The sequence below is a fragment of the Sinohyriopsis cumingii genome, chromosome 3, assembly GCF_028554795.1.
Source record: "Sinohyriopsis cumingii isolate HCF-2022 chromosome 3, ASM2855479v2, whole genome shotgun sequence".
NCBI lineage: Eukaryota > Metazoa > Mollusca > Bivalvia > Unionida > Unionidae > Sinohyriopsis > Sinohyriopsis cumingii.
In genome coordinates this window covers 30,556,268-30,573,567 of record NC_142963.1, presented here as the reverse complement: position 1 = coordinate 30,573,567, position 17,300 = coordinate 30,556,268, and the positions used below count along the sequence as shown (strand labels likewise).

General features: G+C 35.4%; 1 protein-coding gene across 3 annotated transcripts in view; it reads right to left on the bottom strand.

Annotated features, from left to right (window-relative positions):
* LOC149802620 (inositol polyphosphate multikinase-like) overlaps window positions 1-13,043 on the bottom strand; it is an 87,853-nt gene extending 74,810 nt beyond the window's left edge. Inside the window, exon 1 of one of the 3 annotated variants that reach the window (XM_089951937.1) lies at window positions 12,909-13,043. In XM_089951937.1, the coding sequence (XP_089808063.1) occupies window positions 12,909-12,913 (5 nt within the window). In that variant the 5' untranslated portion in view covers window positions 12,914-13,043. Of the gene's footprint in view, window positions 1-12,261; window positions 12,553-12,908 lie in introns of those variants that run through there. The other 2 variants (XM_089951934.1, XM_089951939.1) reach the window with 2 other exon arrangements.
* Between the last annotated feature and the right edge of the window lie 4,257 nt (window positions 13,044-17,300).

Sequence of the window (17,300 nt, the reverse complement as noted above, 5' to 3'; positions counted from 1 at the left end):
ATGCCCCAGTGCTAGACATCACTATAAACTGCCACACTGCAGACATCGTAGCGATATGACTGAAAAATTGTTAAAGCTACGTTAAAAGTCCTAATAAAATCACCGATAATTATTGCTTACCTGGAATGTGTTTGGCCAACCTACGCGCACCAATAATGAGGACTGACACCGTCGTCTTAACAAGAAATCCAATGATAGTCACAACCTTCTATGAGCTGATCCAGAAGCTACACGAAGAATTCAGCTTGCTGCCAATTCAGCTGAAGTTCGTGTCTAACGGCAAGTTATCTATCTCGGTACAAGAGACAACATACCCACACAAACCAGGCCAAGATCTTCAGTCCGTGTGACCAGTACTCTGCAAAGGAGGTCTGCACAACCATACTCCTCCAGGTTGTATCCATGGTCATATCTTTGACATGTAAAGGAAGGTCCAAAGAAAGACCGGAAGATGCCGGGGAAAAAAGTTGGAAAACGGGAAATAAAACACTCTAAAAATAAATATTTTCATTTTATAAACATGACTATTATTAAAGTTATTGTTTTATGAGATGGAGTATTTGATTCTATTTGATCTGAGCAAAAATGCGGCTGGAAAATGCTGCCCGACTGATAAATGCTGCAGGAAAACGCATAATTGCTACCGGAAAACCCCTTTAAATCTCATGAACGTTCATCCTACAAACAAGATTTTGTCAACATTTATTGTTTCTATGATTATGAAATGAGTTTACGTGTGATACACGTAATGTTGTTTACTAAGCTGCAGAGAAACACGGCAGAAAAAGGCTTTAAATCTTATAAAGTGTCATAGTTCATGCACGATTTTGTAAACAGTCAATAATTCTATGATAATCAGCGTTCTAAGTTTGATCAGTCAAGGGACATGCTGTTACTCATCTGCCATGAAACGCTGCCAGACAATCAATACACCGTGTAAAGTACGTGACTACCGATGCTTTTTTTTATACAAAATATTATCGACTTTTTTCTAGTACCTTGAAAATCGAAGCAAACGTCAATTAAAGAAATTTTAATTCGGTAAACAGTCTAATTCTAATGAACTAATTAAAAGATACAAGAACAAAATCAATCAAGGTTTAATTCAAAGCCACGAATTATAATAGTAACAACAGTCCACTATTTTTATCCTTAACAATACGTAAGTATTAATTATCGGCGGGTATTTTATCATTGATTTAAAAAAAAACGGTTAAAATAGTACAATTCAAACATACAGCAATAATTGAATATAACTGAACTAATAAAAAATGCAAGAACAAAATCAATACCATGTAAAAATTACATAAATTTAGTATATTTCTTTTTCTTAAAGTTTAAAATCTTTGTAGTTAAACCGATTTCCTTAAATGGGTGCGTTTCTGTCATGAGGCGATTTTGAAATGGGGCGATCTTGTGAAAAGTGGGTGCGTTTTTTGGGGGGGTGGGGGGGTGGGATGATTTTCTAATGGGGCGGTTTGACAAGGTTTGCTGTGCTAATTAAGTACGTATGTTCACGTGCAAGCAGGACATGTACAATCATGAACTCCTAACATTTTCGAAAAAGTGCTGGAACAATAATGTTGGATTCATATAATGTAAAACGTGCATATGAAATGTGCATATATGAATAGAAGGAAATGTCAAAGCTACTAGGACGAATACTTAATGAGATATATCAACTGAGTCCCTGTATTACGAACTAGCAAATGACGGTATCAGATCGCGTTTTGTATCAAGACTAGAACGAACTGGTACTGCTCCTCGTTAATGTCAAACGTAATGGGCTTGGATAGAGATATATATTATAGTACACAACAAATTACCCGTGGGACTGAAATTGGACCACTCTCTCTCTCTCTCTCCGCCGACATTCATTCGACCGAAAAATTACTTAATTACAGTTCAAAACAAGGCTGACCTTACAAAGTCAAACGATCAAAACGATCTGTACAGACAGCAGCGCTGTTTATGAAGTCATTGAGGTGTTGTTTACTTTCTTATCTAGGTTATACATACGTTTGAATTTCTTTGATGTATAACTACATATCTCATGACGTCACCAACAAATGCGCCTGAGTTATTTCACTGAAGTGTGTTTCTACTGAGTAAATTTGTTATTTTTGTGATAAATATACTTACGTGTGTGTGTATATATATATATATATATATATATATATATATATATATATATATATATATATATATATATATCATGGATAGAGATATATATTATAGTACACAACAAAATTACCCGTGGGACTTAAGTTGGACCACTCTCTCTCTCTCTCTCTCTCTTTTTGAAAGTTTCAGACTGGATGGAAAAAGGTGATATTTGCACTATTTGTATCTCTGATTGTTGTCAATGAGACAAATGACTCACTTTTTCAAGTACATCCTTTCTGTCCTACCCCCACCTCCGGCGCTTAGTTTTATCTGTGACATTTGTCCATTTTACTTCAGGCGTGTTTACGCTTTAATGGGAAAACAAACGTGAGTTATCTTCACAGCAAGGCGTGTCCAATAAAACATAATACTAGAGTTACTTACTTCTTGATACACTTTACAAGTAAGATACAATGATACAGCAGAAAGTACAGGACTAATAAAAGTTGTCACCCCATAAAATTAATTTTAAAAAATGCCATATCTTTATCCAATGTATACTACTATTCTGAGTTTTAGATACTACATTTCCAAATCATTTATGATATTAAACTGAAATATATGATTTGGATAGAGGTATGTAGCTGATAACAAGTCCATAACTATTTTGACCTACGTCAATAACTACTCGATGTATTAATTACATTGGCCTTGCAGTGAACCGAAACGTTCACATGATCTTCTAAGCGAGTTTTACTTCCGTATAACAATCACACCCACCAACCCGAGTGTAAGCGATAGACCACGATACTAAACGGGTTGTGTATCAACCACTGTAAATTGTTAAAGCTACGTCAAAAATCCAAATCACACACACACACACACACACACACACACACACACATTAGTTTCAATCATATAAGGTTTAGGTTGTTATATCAAACGGTGTTGGAGGAGTAGCCCAACAGTCGAAAAGCAAACACTAACGCTGGGGTATTATCCAATGACACCACCCCACCCGTTTTTTTCTTATAACAGCAAGGGGACAACAATGTAGGTTCTGTGAAAACAACTATTAAACACGAAAAGGAGCACAGTAGAAAACGAATACTGATTTTGTTTTTCATATGAAGAAATTTAAAAGTATAGCGCTTGAATAGAAAAACAGACAACCCTGTGAACTGACCAATAATTTCAGGTATTTCTTTAAGTTAACAGCCAAATCTTTCGGTGATGAGAGAGAGAGAGAGAGAGAGAGAGAGAGAGAGAGAGATGGGGGAGGGGAGGAGGCGTTTATACATAAATAAAAAATAGTCCATCCCAATTCTGTCCGTAAGAAAAGGGACAAATTAAATCGTATGTTCCGTTATTGTTAATTGGTCCGTACAGATATCGTAATACTAAGATCAGCCCTGTTGTGAGAGGAGAAGAATAAGTATTACCTGTTGTATGTTTCGAAACTTGTACACAAGTCTTGAATTATCAATATGCCATGAACTTTAAATATTTTAAATCCTAAAATACATTTATGTGTTTAAATCCTAAAATAAGTTTATTTGTTTTAAATCCTAAAATACGTTTATATGTTTTAAACCCTAAAACACGTTTATGTGTTATAAATCCTAAAATACGTTTATGTGTTATAAATCCTAAAATCCTAAAATACGTTTATGTGTTATAAATCCTAAAATACGTTTATGTGTTATAAATCCTAAAATACGTTTATGTGTTATAAATCCTAAAATACGTTTATGTGTTTTAAGACCGTGAAGGTTATTGCTCATTGCAAGAATTATATGGACCGCAGTTATTTAGAACTGAAGGAACGGTCAGTCAACTGCTCATGTACATGTAAGCATACCCCCGTCACTCCTGCATTCCACCCCAATGCCCACAGTAATTATCTTTCCATCAAAAACTACTGGGAGATTAGATGTCTCTGGTTGCCAGTCAAAGACTGGCAATAACAAACAAAAAAATCGCTTATGGTGTGGTAGAATTTCTTGCTCGCTACTGTATATATTGCATACAGCTTTAAGTCAAGAAAAGGTAGTACCACTACAAATAAACAAGTGACAAAATTCGTGGTAGCACACTCTTTTGGGCAATACACACATCTTCGAAGGATGGTCATAATATGCAGCAAGTCTGACATAAATCGACTGAAAACGGCAATATTAGTTTGCCGACAAGATTGTACGTCGTACGGAACTATTTTCTTTTTGTTGGTTTTAGCGGCACTTTTAACATATCTTTGGCTCTATAATCCCAAGGAAGTAAAAAGTAAAGCTCCGTACCTACGGTGGGCGTGCGACAACTGAGCTACCGTGGAATCATATATATCCCTCTTAGAGGCAAGTGTCTCTAAAATTATGCCTTTTCTCAACATCATCTTCAAGCAAATAATTTTTGTTTAAAATCACGTCTATCATCAAATTTCTTCTCTTAGACTAATATAAGCTCCAGCATGTTTGCTTAAATATTTGCCAACATAATTTAAATAAAATCCACCATGTATGATAGAAAAGTGAACTCGAGTAGATATTAAAATTCTCTATCTCATATACCACCATCATTTAAACAATCTCTCTTGCCATTTACCCCACCCCCTTCCAAAGCAAGCCAGATTTCTGACCTACCTCAACAATTGATCTAGCTTACAAAATTTATGTAGGATCCTCTTAGTATAGTCCAGTGGGAAAATTAAGAATATTTATCTCATCTTACTCATATTTTAAAAAAAATGTTTTTCAAACATTTATTTTTAATTTTTTTTAATAAAATAATCGGAGAAGAAAAAGAAAAGAAAAACTGTTTACACATATGCCACAACTAATGACATATCCTGATGTGCTTTTGTTTGTTATTGTTGATTTTAATGGCACATTTAATAAATTATCATGCCGAGAAAATGGGAGCTAAGTCCGTTTCCCAAGGGCACACACAGCTGCAGCCGACCCCGGTTGGCCTGTGCGGGTATTAAACCCTCTATCCGTGGATTACAAGACTGAAGCTCTACCAAATAATGTACCGCATCTCATTAGTATGAATAATTCGTGGTACAAATTTTATGCAAAATTTTGTAACCGGTCTAGAAATGGGTAAAATAGAGCATATACGTGTCTGGATGAGATTGATTGGTTGATAATGAAAGTAAAATTTTAATAAAATTAATATTTTGAGAACTTATCCTATTTGTTACTGGAAAAATAGAAAAAAAAGTTTTATCAATGGATTTCAGAACTTTCCCAAACTAGACTTTGGGGCACTCATTACTAAAATTAGCACCTGATTCTTTAAGAGCAGAATTGAAAAAAAAAACATGTTTCAACACATAAAAATACCGCGCACATACAGTTGGCTCCACACAGAAGCTTGAATCAAGGTCTATACTGTGAAATATAGGTTTATTTAAATTTTAATATCATAAGCTTACTACGGGAGCTGAATAAGTACCGCGAGTATTGAACTGCTGCGATAATAAGGATATTTTACATTTATCCTAATCTTAAAAACTTTGCATGAAAATAGGAACTGTTGAGCTTCAATGAAGCCAGCAGGTGCAAAATTTAAACTCGAATCTGCGACATCTGATGTCGACCTAATCACTGACATGGAGAGACCACGTTACAGTATATATTCTTCTGTATGACGCATCCAGCTATGAATGGGATAGACCCAGATTAAATATTACATAATGCGCCGGTAAATCAGTATTTACGACCTTTGATCTGCATCTGAATTTAGCCACCATCATCGACACTAATTTTACTCTCGCGTTATTTAATGGCAAATGTGGTATCTAGTCTGCACTTTTTACAGTCGTTGAGTGCCACATATGTGTAAATACAGTTGCAAGAAGCTAAATTTCGATAATTTAAAATATTTAGATGCTTGCACAATTTCCGTTTTAGATTTGGCTGTCTCTGATTAACTGAATGCATCTAAAAATTGACCGCCACACATAAATATGTAATTTGTCCGAAAACAACACAATATCGACTATAAACCAGGCACTTTAACTCGGAACATCGCTTAGGTTTTTCCGCAGAAACCTACAAAAGCTTTCTTTAATAAAAATTAAAATGTCAAAACACATTTCGATTGGTAAACATGAATACGTGCCAGCTGTAATTAACATCGCGATGATTTGCTTCCTAATAACGCCAATACAATCAACCCTGTTGCATTTCTGCTGAAGACCTTGGTACTTGTCGAACCAGTTAGATGTAAGAACTGTAAGTGTAACGAGATAAACTTATTTAAACACAATAATAAAATCATGCCTGTTCATTGAAAACTATTCTGCTCTACAAGACAAATTTTGTGTGTTAGAACCATTTTACGTAATTAATCAGTATGCGTGTCTTCATTCCTGATTCCTAAAAAGGAAAATAATTTAAATGTATTAATTACAGGGACAGTGTAGGGTATTTTAGTTTAAGTCGCATCGAGCAACAGATTATTGCGCAACACCGTTGCGCACAGCCTGATGACTTGCGCAATCTAAAGCAGCGAGTTCTAAAGAGATCTGGTCTTTTTAAAAATGGTATATATGGAATGGTATACATGGCTTTCCATCCCATTTTGGTGCCATTTTTTTTTTACAAATCATTGTATGTATCACAATGCACGCTCTTGATAAACATTCTGATAAAGGATACAAAAACTAGTGAAAAAAAATAGGACATTTCGAGTTTCTCTTTGGAGGCGGTTGATGGTGTACAAAGGGCTGATACACGGTCTGATGTGTGCAAATGTTTGAACACAGAAGTACGATCGTTTTTCGTATATTATCTGAATACATCTTTTGTGACTGATTGGCAAATATACTATGTTACCGAAAGATTGACAGATTCTTTCTTCCTGTTTAATTTGCAAAGGCAGGGAAAATTGTACTTAGCAAAGCATGTTTATCGCCATTTCTACAAGAGTGTGCACTTACAAATATAATCTGTTGCAATACTGCAAGAAAGCTGTTTTTTTTATAGTTTTTACTAGCTTGAGATGAAGAAGAGTAAAACTTGCACAAAACGACATAATAATCTGCAGTTTGATATTCATATATCTTTAACTAACCATCATCATAATTTAATCAGGTTTATGCATTGGTCACACACACACACACACACATACACTTGCATTTTTAAGAGACTGCGCCTCTTTCTCGGCACTGTATAGGTCGATAGTAACAGTAACGTGCATGTTTAGAAACTAATATGAGATAATGTTCCTAACGATCGGAGCACAGATTGTTCTGACTGCCTAACAGTTCATCGAGTCTAAATATAAACGTAATCATTACACCAAATGGCACACGGTGATAGTGAAGTTCGTTCAACAAATTACCATACTATATACTACGCTAAAAATTGCACTGTTGCGTACTATGACGATCGCGAATTCCTAATTTTGAGTAGTCGGAACAAAATTTTAGTCCCCAGATGTGCCAAAATATCGCTGTGCTCAGCCTAAACCAAAGAGGATTTGGCCACTAGATGGTATTCTGCGTAATTTGATCACAAAAAGTATAGGTCCACACGCTCTGGGCAGCGAGGCTTGTCTGCCATTGGTTTTGTGTCTACAATGAATAAGTTCAATAGGCCCACCCATGTTATGCCAATTTATCCATTGCCGGCTGGACACAAAGTTATAGGTAAAAAATTGCCGAGCCAATATTTAACTCTTCAGCCTAGTTTCCTTTAAAATATGTCTAATGTGCCTTTCCAAAATGAGTGTAACATCGCCAAGACCAAAGTGAACAAAATGGCGGTTCCAACTGGAATAGACCCAGCATGGCACTGACGCAATAATAAATTTCTGTATCTGTCGTGTATCTTGTCGAGCTGGGTTCCACGAAAAATGTTGTGCTGCGATATAATACAGAAGTTTTGACGATACTGTGATATGCATCAAGGTATACAGTGACTATAATATAGGCTAACAATGTAACAGTCTCGGGCAAGGTCCTAACACCATTTTAATATATAAAAAATTCGTCTGTCAAATACTGGAACAAATATCTCGCGTTGATTTATAGCAAAATAACAGTATATTATATCTGGTACATTATCTGAAAAAATATCTCGCGTTGATTTATAGCAAAATAACAGCATGTTATATCAGGTACATTATCTGAAAAAAGTTATTATCTTGAGACACAGGTTTAAAAAAAAATTAAGTCATTAACCTTACTTCTCCACTGCATATGTGCCAACGTGCTTATACTCTTTCTCCTTTTCTCCTCTTTTGTTGATTTACAAGTATACAGAAACATATTTCTGCTGCAAACACTTATTAGTTACTGTCTGACATTATTATAATATTGTATTTACAATTTGTTAATACCTTATTAGCCTGTTTCAGTGTTTGCAATATTATGCCTTCATTATTCACATCAGTCACATTATAGCATGAAATATTGTGAATGAGGAGAGAGCCCGAAATAATCTTATGCTTGTTGTTCGATCCCCCTTATCTCTTCTCTAATCTAATGTACAATGTGTCATGACAAGTATGGGAAATAAATATTGTTTAATAAAATATTTAATCTCAAAGAGAAAATTTCAGCCCCCCCCCCCCATGACCTAATAGTATATCAGTTTGCTATATGTATGTTAAACGTTTTGTTAGTTGTAATCTAAAAACCGTAACTAACATGGGATATTACGTTTACACCAGTGGTTCCCAAAGTGGGCAGTGGGATTACCGAGGAAGCGCTAATGCTGAATAATGCTTTTTACGGGGTAAGGTAGGGGGCGCTGAGGATAACCAAGGAGGCGATGTCCCGAAAAAGTTTGGGAACCACTGGTTTACACTATAACTTACACCCTATTAAAGACATTGTGTTGACATTAGAGAAATTGTTGATAAAAAATAGGAAGTGTTGACACTGAAGCGTTAAACCCGCAACAACAACAACTTCTTTTTTGTTTATATCTCAATCCGACATTTTTGTGTAAATGCTGACTTATTCCGAATATCTTCCACAACATCACATTTGGCCCCTACGCTGCCATCTGTGACACGTTTCAAATATGTGATAAGGGACAATAAATCGAACTAATATCTCAAATTAATTTTTTTAAAAATACAACTGTTTTCTTACCAGAATAATTTCTGAATTGTTTCTATCATGAAAAATGAAAACACGCTGCCGCTATCACTAAATTCGTACCATGATTACTCGGGAATTTCCGTATATTCCTTACTAACGGAAACTACCGACTTACCGGTACCGTAAAAAAAAAGAAGTTTCGTGATACGTACCATCAGAAAAACATTACCGCAGTAAACCGGTATACCGGTAATACCGCACACCTCTACAATTACTATGTACGGTATTTATATTATAATAGGATGGGCAACTTTGAGTGGAATGTTTACACTCGGGGCATGATGTTTATCGTAGATATCTAGTAAACATAAAAACCACGCAACAACAAAGAAAACATTTATTGGACTGGAGAAATTACATAAATTTCCAACAGAAAACAACTGCTCCACTGAAAATCGTTCTTGAGCATAGAAAGGAATACACGTATATATATATATATATATATATATATATATATATATATATATATATATACCGCAGTAAACGTAAATACCAGTATTACCGTACTCCTCTAGTATCTAGGTACCCTCTTCTGAACCGTCTCTGTCTTGTTTACCACGTCCTTGTTATGTTGTTTCCACAAGGCCAGTTCTCAAATGCTCAATTTTTGACTTCCTCATTGTTGATTCAAAGGTTTTGGCGCAGGAAGCGAAAGGAGATGTTTTCTTTTTTCACAACTTGTCTGTGTCGTTTCCAAGATAAGTCTTTCGAAAAAATTCCACCCCAAGATACTTTGTTTGCACACTCAGTGGTTACCTTGTGCCCTTTAAGGGTGTAGTTGGACATGATCGGAGATTTCTTCCTGTAAACTCTAAGGATGCTAACATTGTCTGGGTGGAAGGACATACCCCAAGTTATTTCCCAGAGAGCCAGTCGGTGCAGGTTTCTTGTATATAATATACAAATCATGCAACATACTTTTCAATTTAATAACTGTGCATCTTACACTTCTAAGAAAATCACCGGTGTCTGAGTAGTATAAGGTAATCGCCATTACACATCACTAACATCTCACCTCTTTTCGACTATGTTCGAGTCTCTGGCTAGGTCATGGTGAGTATGTGAGAAAACTTGCCAGTAGCTTCCCGTGGGTAGGTGGTTCTTCCAGGGTTTTCACAGGTTTTTCCTCCACCAGATATAATGGCCTATCATGTGCTGAAAAATAGCGTTAAACCCACAAATCCTCAACCATACATCCGAGATCAACATGAAACTTAGACAATTCCTGAATCTGCTCACCATTCAGAAATGACGGTAATGAGGGTTAAAGGGATAAGGCAAGCTGTCTGATGTTGTTTATAATGATTGTGCTAGATAATTAGCGAATATGCAGAAAAGAACGTTCGACCGAATAGATCCGTGTTTGCGAGGATGTAAAACAAAGACAATAAGACTCTGTCAGGCCCGGCCCTAGGGTGTGCGGGGCCCAAGGCAACATACTTGGCCCAAGACAGCAAGCGATGAGCGCAGGGCCCCAAGCAAACAATTGCATTGCGAATTAGCACGGGGCCGAAGGCGGTTGCCTCGTTCGCGTTGCCTTAGGCCTGGACCTGGATTCTGTACATCACTGATTTAGATGCGGAAGTTAGATACGCGTGAATTACTCAACTGCGTGCGTAAATTACTAACCAGAGTACATGAAAATAACGCGCAAGATTTAATAAGTCTCACGCGCATACTAATAAGTCGTGCGGGCGCATACTAATAAGTCGTGCGGGAATTAAGAGGTTTTAAATAAACGGCATTTGCAATAATGATAAATATAATTAGTAATTTGCGTGCGAAAATTTGTAACTCCAGGCGGAAAATAAATCTCACACAAGAATAAAATTAAGACCACAACGTAAAATAAATGTGCCGCGTGCGAGAGTTGTTTTCTGCACTGAACATAAATAAGCGTACCCAAAATAATTTCCGTTCAAGAGATAATAATTTCAACATTGGAATTTTTAAAATATTTTATTTAAAAAATACTAAACGATCAACCCTAATTCAAGATATCTGGTCGTGAAAAATAATTTGAGAAATGTTTCTTTTTACAAAGTTGTTTTAGATATATCATAATAATTTTTAATGTTAAAAAAGTCAAGAGTGAAGTATGAGGAAATAAATATTATTGACTTAAGTACTCGTTTACGATAATTGAAAAATTGAGATACATTAACTTTTGCAAGGATAAAACCCGTGCTTTTTAACCCTGAAAATAGATGCAAAACTGTCATGTTTTGTATGTGCATTCGTTTAGCAGTGATATTTTAGAAATAAAATGAGCTACGTGTTTAATTACATCAACAAAGCTTATCTGGGGAGCTTGTGTAATCTTTTGAGTTTGATGTTATGAAACTAAACAAACCAGTATGCTTGAAATCTTTGGGGCAATAACTGAGGTATGGAGGCGAGTCAAAGAAGGAAGAGAAAGTACATCAAATGGATTTTTGTTTGATGAAATTACTATAATATTTTACCATAAATAAAAAGGATACATACATACATACATACATACATACATACATACATACAATATGACGGGTAAAAAAAAATCAGATTGTACACGGGTTTTATATCACGTACGTCGTTACTTTTCTTGTTTTTTTTTAATTAACAACGGCATTGCTTGTTCTTCCTAAAATGCAAAGAGTAGTCCAACAAATGTGGCCCATAAATCGTGTTCTTTTTATGACCCGTGCTCATACAAAAATGAGTTAAACACTTATAGTATCATGACTGTAATATCTAACATGTATGGCCCATGAACCTTTGCTGTTTTGGTGCAGTTGCCTCACGATGTAAAGATGTTGGACCGCCCTGATCTAAAATAACATTTGTACTTATTCTCTTTAAAAAAAGTGTAACTGCTGAAAATGAACAGAAAGATATTCACGTATCCATGACAACACGGCCTGTGATTCGTTAGTTAATGCTTAAAACTGATTGGGTTTATCTGGTAAATGTATGAGGTTTTAAATATAGGATACGGAAAGAAAAGTGAAAAACAGAAAGACAAATAAGGCAATGTTAGTTTAGATGCGTACACTTACTTGCCACAGAAATGTAAGCATGCTTCTAATAGTAGTTCCGTTAGTACCCCAGGCGGCATATCCGTGGGGTGGAAGATAGTGATACATACTCTGTAATTTCTTTCTGTTTAAATTGCAATCCGAACGAACGGACCATAAAAGGTAATAAGAAATAATCCACAGTACATACTTGTATTTACGAGAAAATGTCAGAATTGTAAACTCCAATCTATAAATCCGCTGTCAACCTATGCATACCGTACAAAACACGTCATGTATGTATTTGTCAAACCCTCACAACTATCACTAATTCTACATATACATAAACAACTTAAAACCGGTGCCCAGGTAAATTAATGCCCTGTTGGTTGAAGACAATTTTCACGCATTACTAGGCCATTATTTGGACACCGACTGTTTGTAAGCTTCAAACAATAATGGACCGTGCATTGCCTTGATAATAATTTGCAGGATAAAAGTCCGCTATGTTTGAAGGGATTACAAGAACCATTGAAGAAAATCAATAAATACACACTGCCGAGATATAAAAAAAAAATTCATGCAAAGAACCGCATGCTGGTGACGGGGTCCTTTAACATATACATACTCGTTAAACCATGGTGACACGAGAGAGAGAGAGAGAGATCGTACACAATATATAGCTTTACCGCATTCTGTGTTCGACTGATGTCTATTTTCCCCTCGTAGAAGTTTGCTGATGAGTGTCTACATCAGCAACTATATTTCCTTGTGTACAATCCAAATCTGCCGTCAGTTAATGCATCGACAGGTCAGGGTCTACGTTGTTCATTTTACTTCTAATTTAAGGGTGAGTAGCGTGGCTCTTTGTATACGTATTTTCGATGTTGAGTGTGTGTGATGCACGCGTACTATTAGTGTGTAGCTAAGGTTTAAAGAGCCTTGGTTTTGCATTTACCGTCATTATCATAAAAAAAGGAAAAAAGAAGACGAAATTTAGGAAGTGGTAGTGACGGTGATTAGATGACGATTGTGACTGTGAGACTGATCATAATCATCATGACACTGAAACAAAATATAGAATCTGCGCGTGGTCTGTTATATATATATATATATATATATATATATATATATATATATATATATATATATATATATATATATATATATATATGTGTGTGTGTGTGTGTGTGTGTGTGTGATTTATCGTTTGTTACTATTTATCATTTATTTGCTTTTAAGCTAATAGTGCAAACAAATTTCGCTCTGAGTCTTTTCCTCATCATCAATACAAAGATAATGGTTATTACTTTGTTTGCTTTTTAAAGTTCTTTTTTATGGCGGTCGATGGAGAGAGAATAGACTAGTAAGCGATCAAATCTAACCCTGATTTCAATGCAGTGTAACAAGAATAGTGTTGTATTGTTGACATTTGTAAGGTAAACCCAAACTATCAGATGAAAGTAGAGTTTTACAAAATGCAAAGTGTGAGTGCCCCAGCTCCCAAATAAACAACTAAAGCTTGAAGAAAAGAAAGGAACAACAATACGGCTTTGTTTTACACCATTATATATCTGCCTGTGTTTTTCGTTCCATATCGTTGTCTATCTGCCTGTACAAACCTGTTTGGCTTGATTCCAGCATGTTTTTCAAACTTACTTTTATTAGAAAAAAATTCTTCTAAACTGCAAAGAGATTTAGCAAGATATATTATGCTTTTCAAATTGCACAAGGTTTTAATCGCAAATTGTCAGTGTTCAGCCCCCCCCCCCCCCTCCACGAATGAATGACCTCCAAGCCATGTCAATTATTGTATCTTTGACAAAACTTAAGACTTCAAAAGTTACAGATCAAGCACTCTTCTACATAGTTTCCGCAGTTAAGATCAGAGAAAGTTCAGGGTGTCTACATATAACTTGCAAAAAAGTTTCACTCACGCCTGAAGTTGAAGAAGACAATTCGCATTTCAATTATATGCACACGGAAATCGATAAAAATAACACAAATATTTCAGATACCGGACAATTTCATTGGTATTCTTTAATTAAACTCTCTGCATAAATTAAATTCAATTACCAGAGCTATTTTAAACAAAAAGTCAGCATTAAATGTTGGAATTCAAAGAATTATAAAGTCAACACTATCATTTTCATTATGAAATATAATTCCAAATGTGGGGATCATTCATTTGTATGCATAACCAATTATGCTGAAAAATCAGCACAATGCAGACAAATCTGAACATGAGGTCAGCATGACGTCATAAATGCAAATACAGACAATTTGACGCTAATAAGAATTGGGTACAGGTTACTCGAGAAGAAACTAAAGGTTCAACGTGTAAAGTTTTACTTTTGTTTAGCTTAGTTTTTACATTATACGTCACACCAACACACGTAGGTTTTATTTTTCTATGCCGACTGATGTTAAACACTTTCCCAACGTGTGAACTTCAGTTATTATTATGTGTTGCAACTTTTCACTCACTTTGAATAACACGTTACTATTGCGAGACCATGCCAAAAGGCTAATTCCAGGCGCGTTGCATATCGATAATGAAGTCGTAACTTCTATATTTGAGTCAAATTTTAAAATACCTCAGCCCTCTGATATTCCATAATAACGATTTCCGTTTATGGATTAAATTATACTAACCATCAAAATAGGTGTATTTACTCGTGACCCTCGTATGACTCATAAATTTGTGGCCTTTGGATGACACCAGCATGATACCTTGCAGGCTGGGTGCGTACAGAGACATCGAATAGAACTATTAATAATGCTATTTTTCTTATCATTAATTGTATTACTATACATGTTTTTGTTGTTGCTGCTCTTTTTTTGTTGGCACGTTTTTCGTTTGCGCACAAAACAATAAAGCAAACTAAGAACAGAAAGATATATATCAAATGTTCAATGGATGTAACCACAAGTCATGGAGTTGTAATTGCTCTTGTTTTTTTTATGAACTGGTATAGTGTCGTATAGAACAGTAGGTGACTGACTTTTATATGAATATTGATTATGGTGATTCACATTTCACAATATGACGGATTTCAATTATCATGGCATGCGCTATATCCTGCCTTAAAAAAAATTCCAATGAATGGACACCGGTCATTAAGGACTCTCTCAGAAGTCCCAATAAAAGCCCTGAAATGCTTGCCATTCATAGCATGACCAGAAATAACTTTCATCTAAAACCTTCATTTCAGAGTCGTAGAGACAAGATAACATATTGCAGCGAAAATATTTATGTTAAATTTTATCATGGAAAGTCCTGCAGGACCTGCTCACTAGTTTACAACAAAAGTACTTGTCATGAATACATGAAATATTTCTATTTAACACTAGTTTACAACAAAAGTACTTGTCATGAATACATGAAATATTTCTATTTAACACTAGTTTACAACAAAAGTACTTGTCATGAATACATGAAATATTTCTATTTAACACTAGTTTACAACAAAAGTACTTGTCATGAATACATGAAATATTTCTATTTAACACTAGTTTACAACAAAAGTACTTGTCATGAATACATGAAATATTTCTATTTAACACTAAGTTTTTATAATTCAAAGCTCGCCATTATTATTATTATACAAAATTACACATGCATGAAGATGAAAAGACTGTACTGAAGTTACTGAATATTGCCCTATGGAAAGAACACATGTCTATATAGAACACGCTGTTCTCTCCACTTTAAAGTCCACTAAAAACAGTGTCACTTTAAAGTCCGTTAAAAACAGTGTCACTTTAAATTCAAACTGGTCTTAAACAGTCACTTTTGGGAAGTGAGAAAAATGTCCTCCATAGCTATGTGGTTGCTTAGTGTAAGTTTATTTCTTCATAATTGTCATGTTCCGGACTTTAACAATAATTGTTTTAAGTAAGGTTATTGCATATTACAGGTGATCTTTAAAGTGGATACGTCTATAAAGTTTTAATACATTTTGCAAATATTGATGTTCTTAAGTTTGTGGAGTTTTCATTCCACATACTTTGTCAATAATTACGAAGATGCTGATTTATATAGAATATTCGAAGTCAGCATAAGGAATCTTGCATTCGTTTCTCTAATATCTGAGATATTAAACGATTGTCAGATTGAAAGTTTTGTAATGTGGAAAGGGAACTGAAAATGATGCTGAAATTAGTTTATTGAGATGCTTAAATGTATTTCAAAACTTTGAGTATGCTATAATTTATGCAGTAAAAATCGAGACTGTATTTGATAACCGGATCGAGATGTTGTCATGGAGTGTTACAGTAGAGTTCCAGCTTCGTTTTCATTTTGCGAAGTCTCTACGGCACGTATCTCCACGATAGGAAGCTCTCATTTTATTAAATTTTCTCGTACAAATAGGATTTGTCAAGGATTTTATTAATTGCCTAAGATGAAGCATATTTTTTGTATGGATGTTGATAATTTTGTGGGCATGTTAATGTGATTTTATTTACACTGGGGCCAGTGCTTTGCAGCTCTTTTCTTGGGTAGATTTAAGTTTGTTTTGTTCGTTGCATTGTAATGCATCTCTGGGTACAGACAGTGTTTGTGTAAGGTTTCTTCCTCTCCACTTTAGCTGCGCTGGTGTTGCTAGCTGTGTTCTGTGTAGCTGTGGCTTCAGCAGATGTTCTTGCCTCGGAAAAGCTCATGCCTTTCTTCTGTTTCACGTGTTGAATCTCTTCGAATTTCCACTTAGGGCAGTCTCTAGAGTATTAGAGGTCTTTTCCCTTGTAATTTGAATAAGATGCGTTATTTGTGCAGGACGGTCCATTGCGACCCTCCTGCCCACATATGGGGTGACCGGTATCTTCTTGCAGGCATCTTTGTGGTCGCCATATTTCTGGCAGTTGAAACACCGCAAAGGATTAGGGATAAAAGGGTCAACAGGGATATTCAAGAACCTTACTTTGGTCGCTTTAGAAGAAGTAGCGCAGTTGAATGTGGCGATATGTGTTTGTGGGAATCAACTTGCCATTACGACGAATGTTGATGCTTTTCACTTGTGATACGTTCTGAGTGCTGTTATTTTCGAACATTCAGTCTGACTGACCCAAATCTCTATATC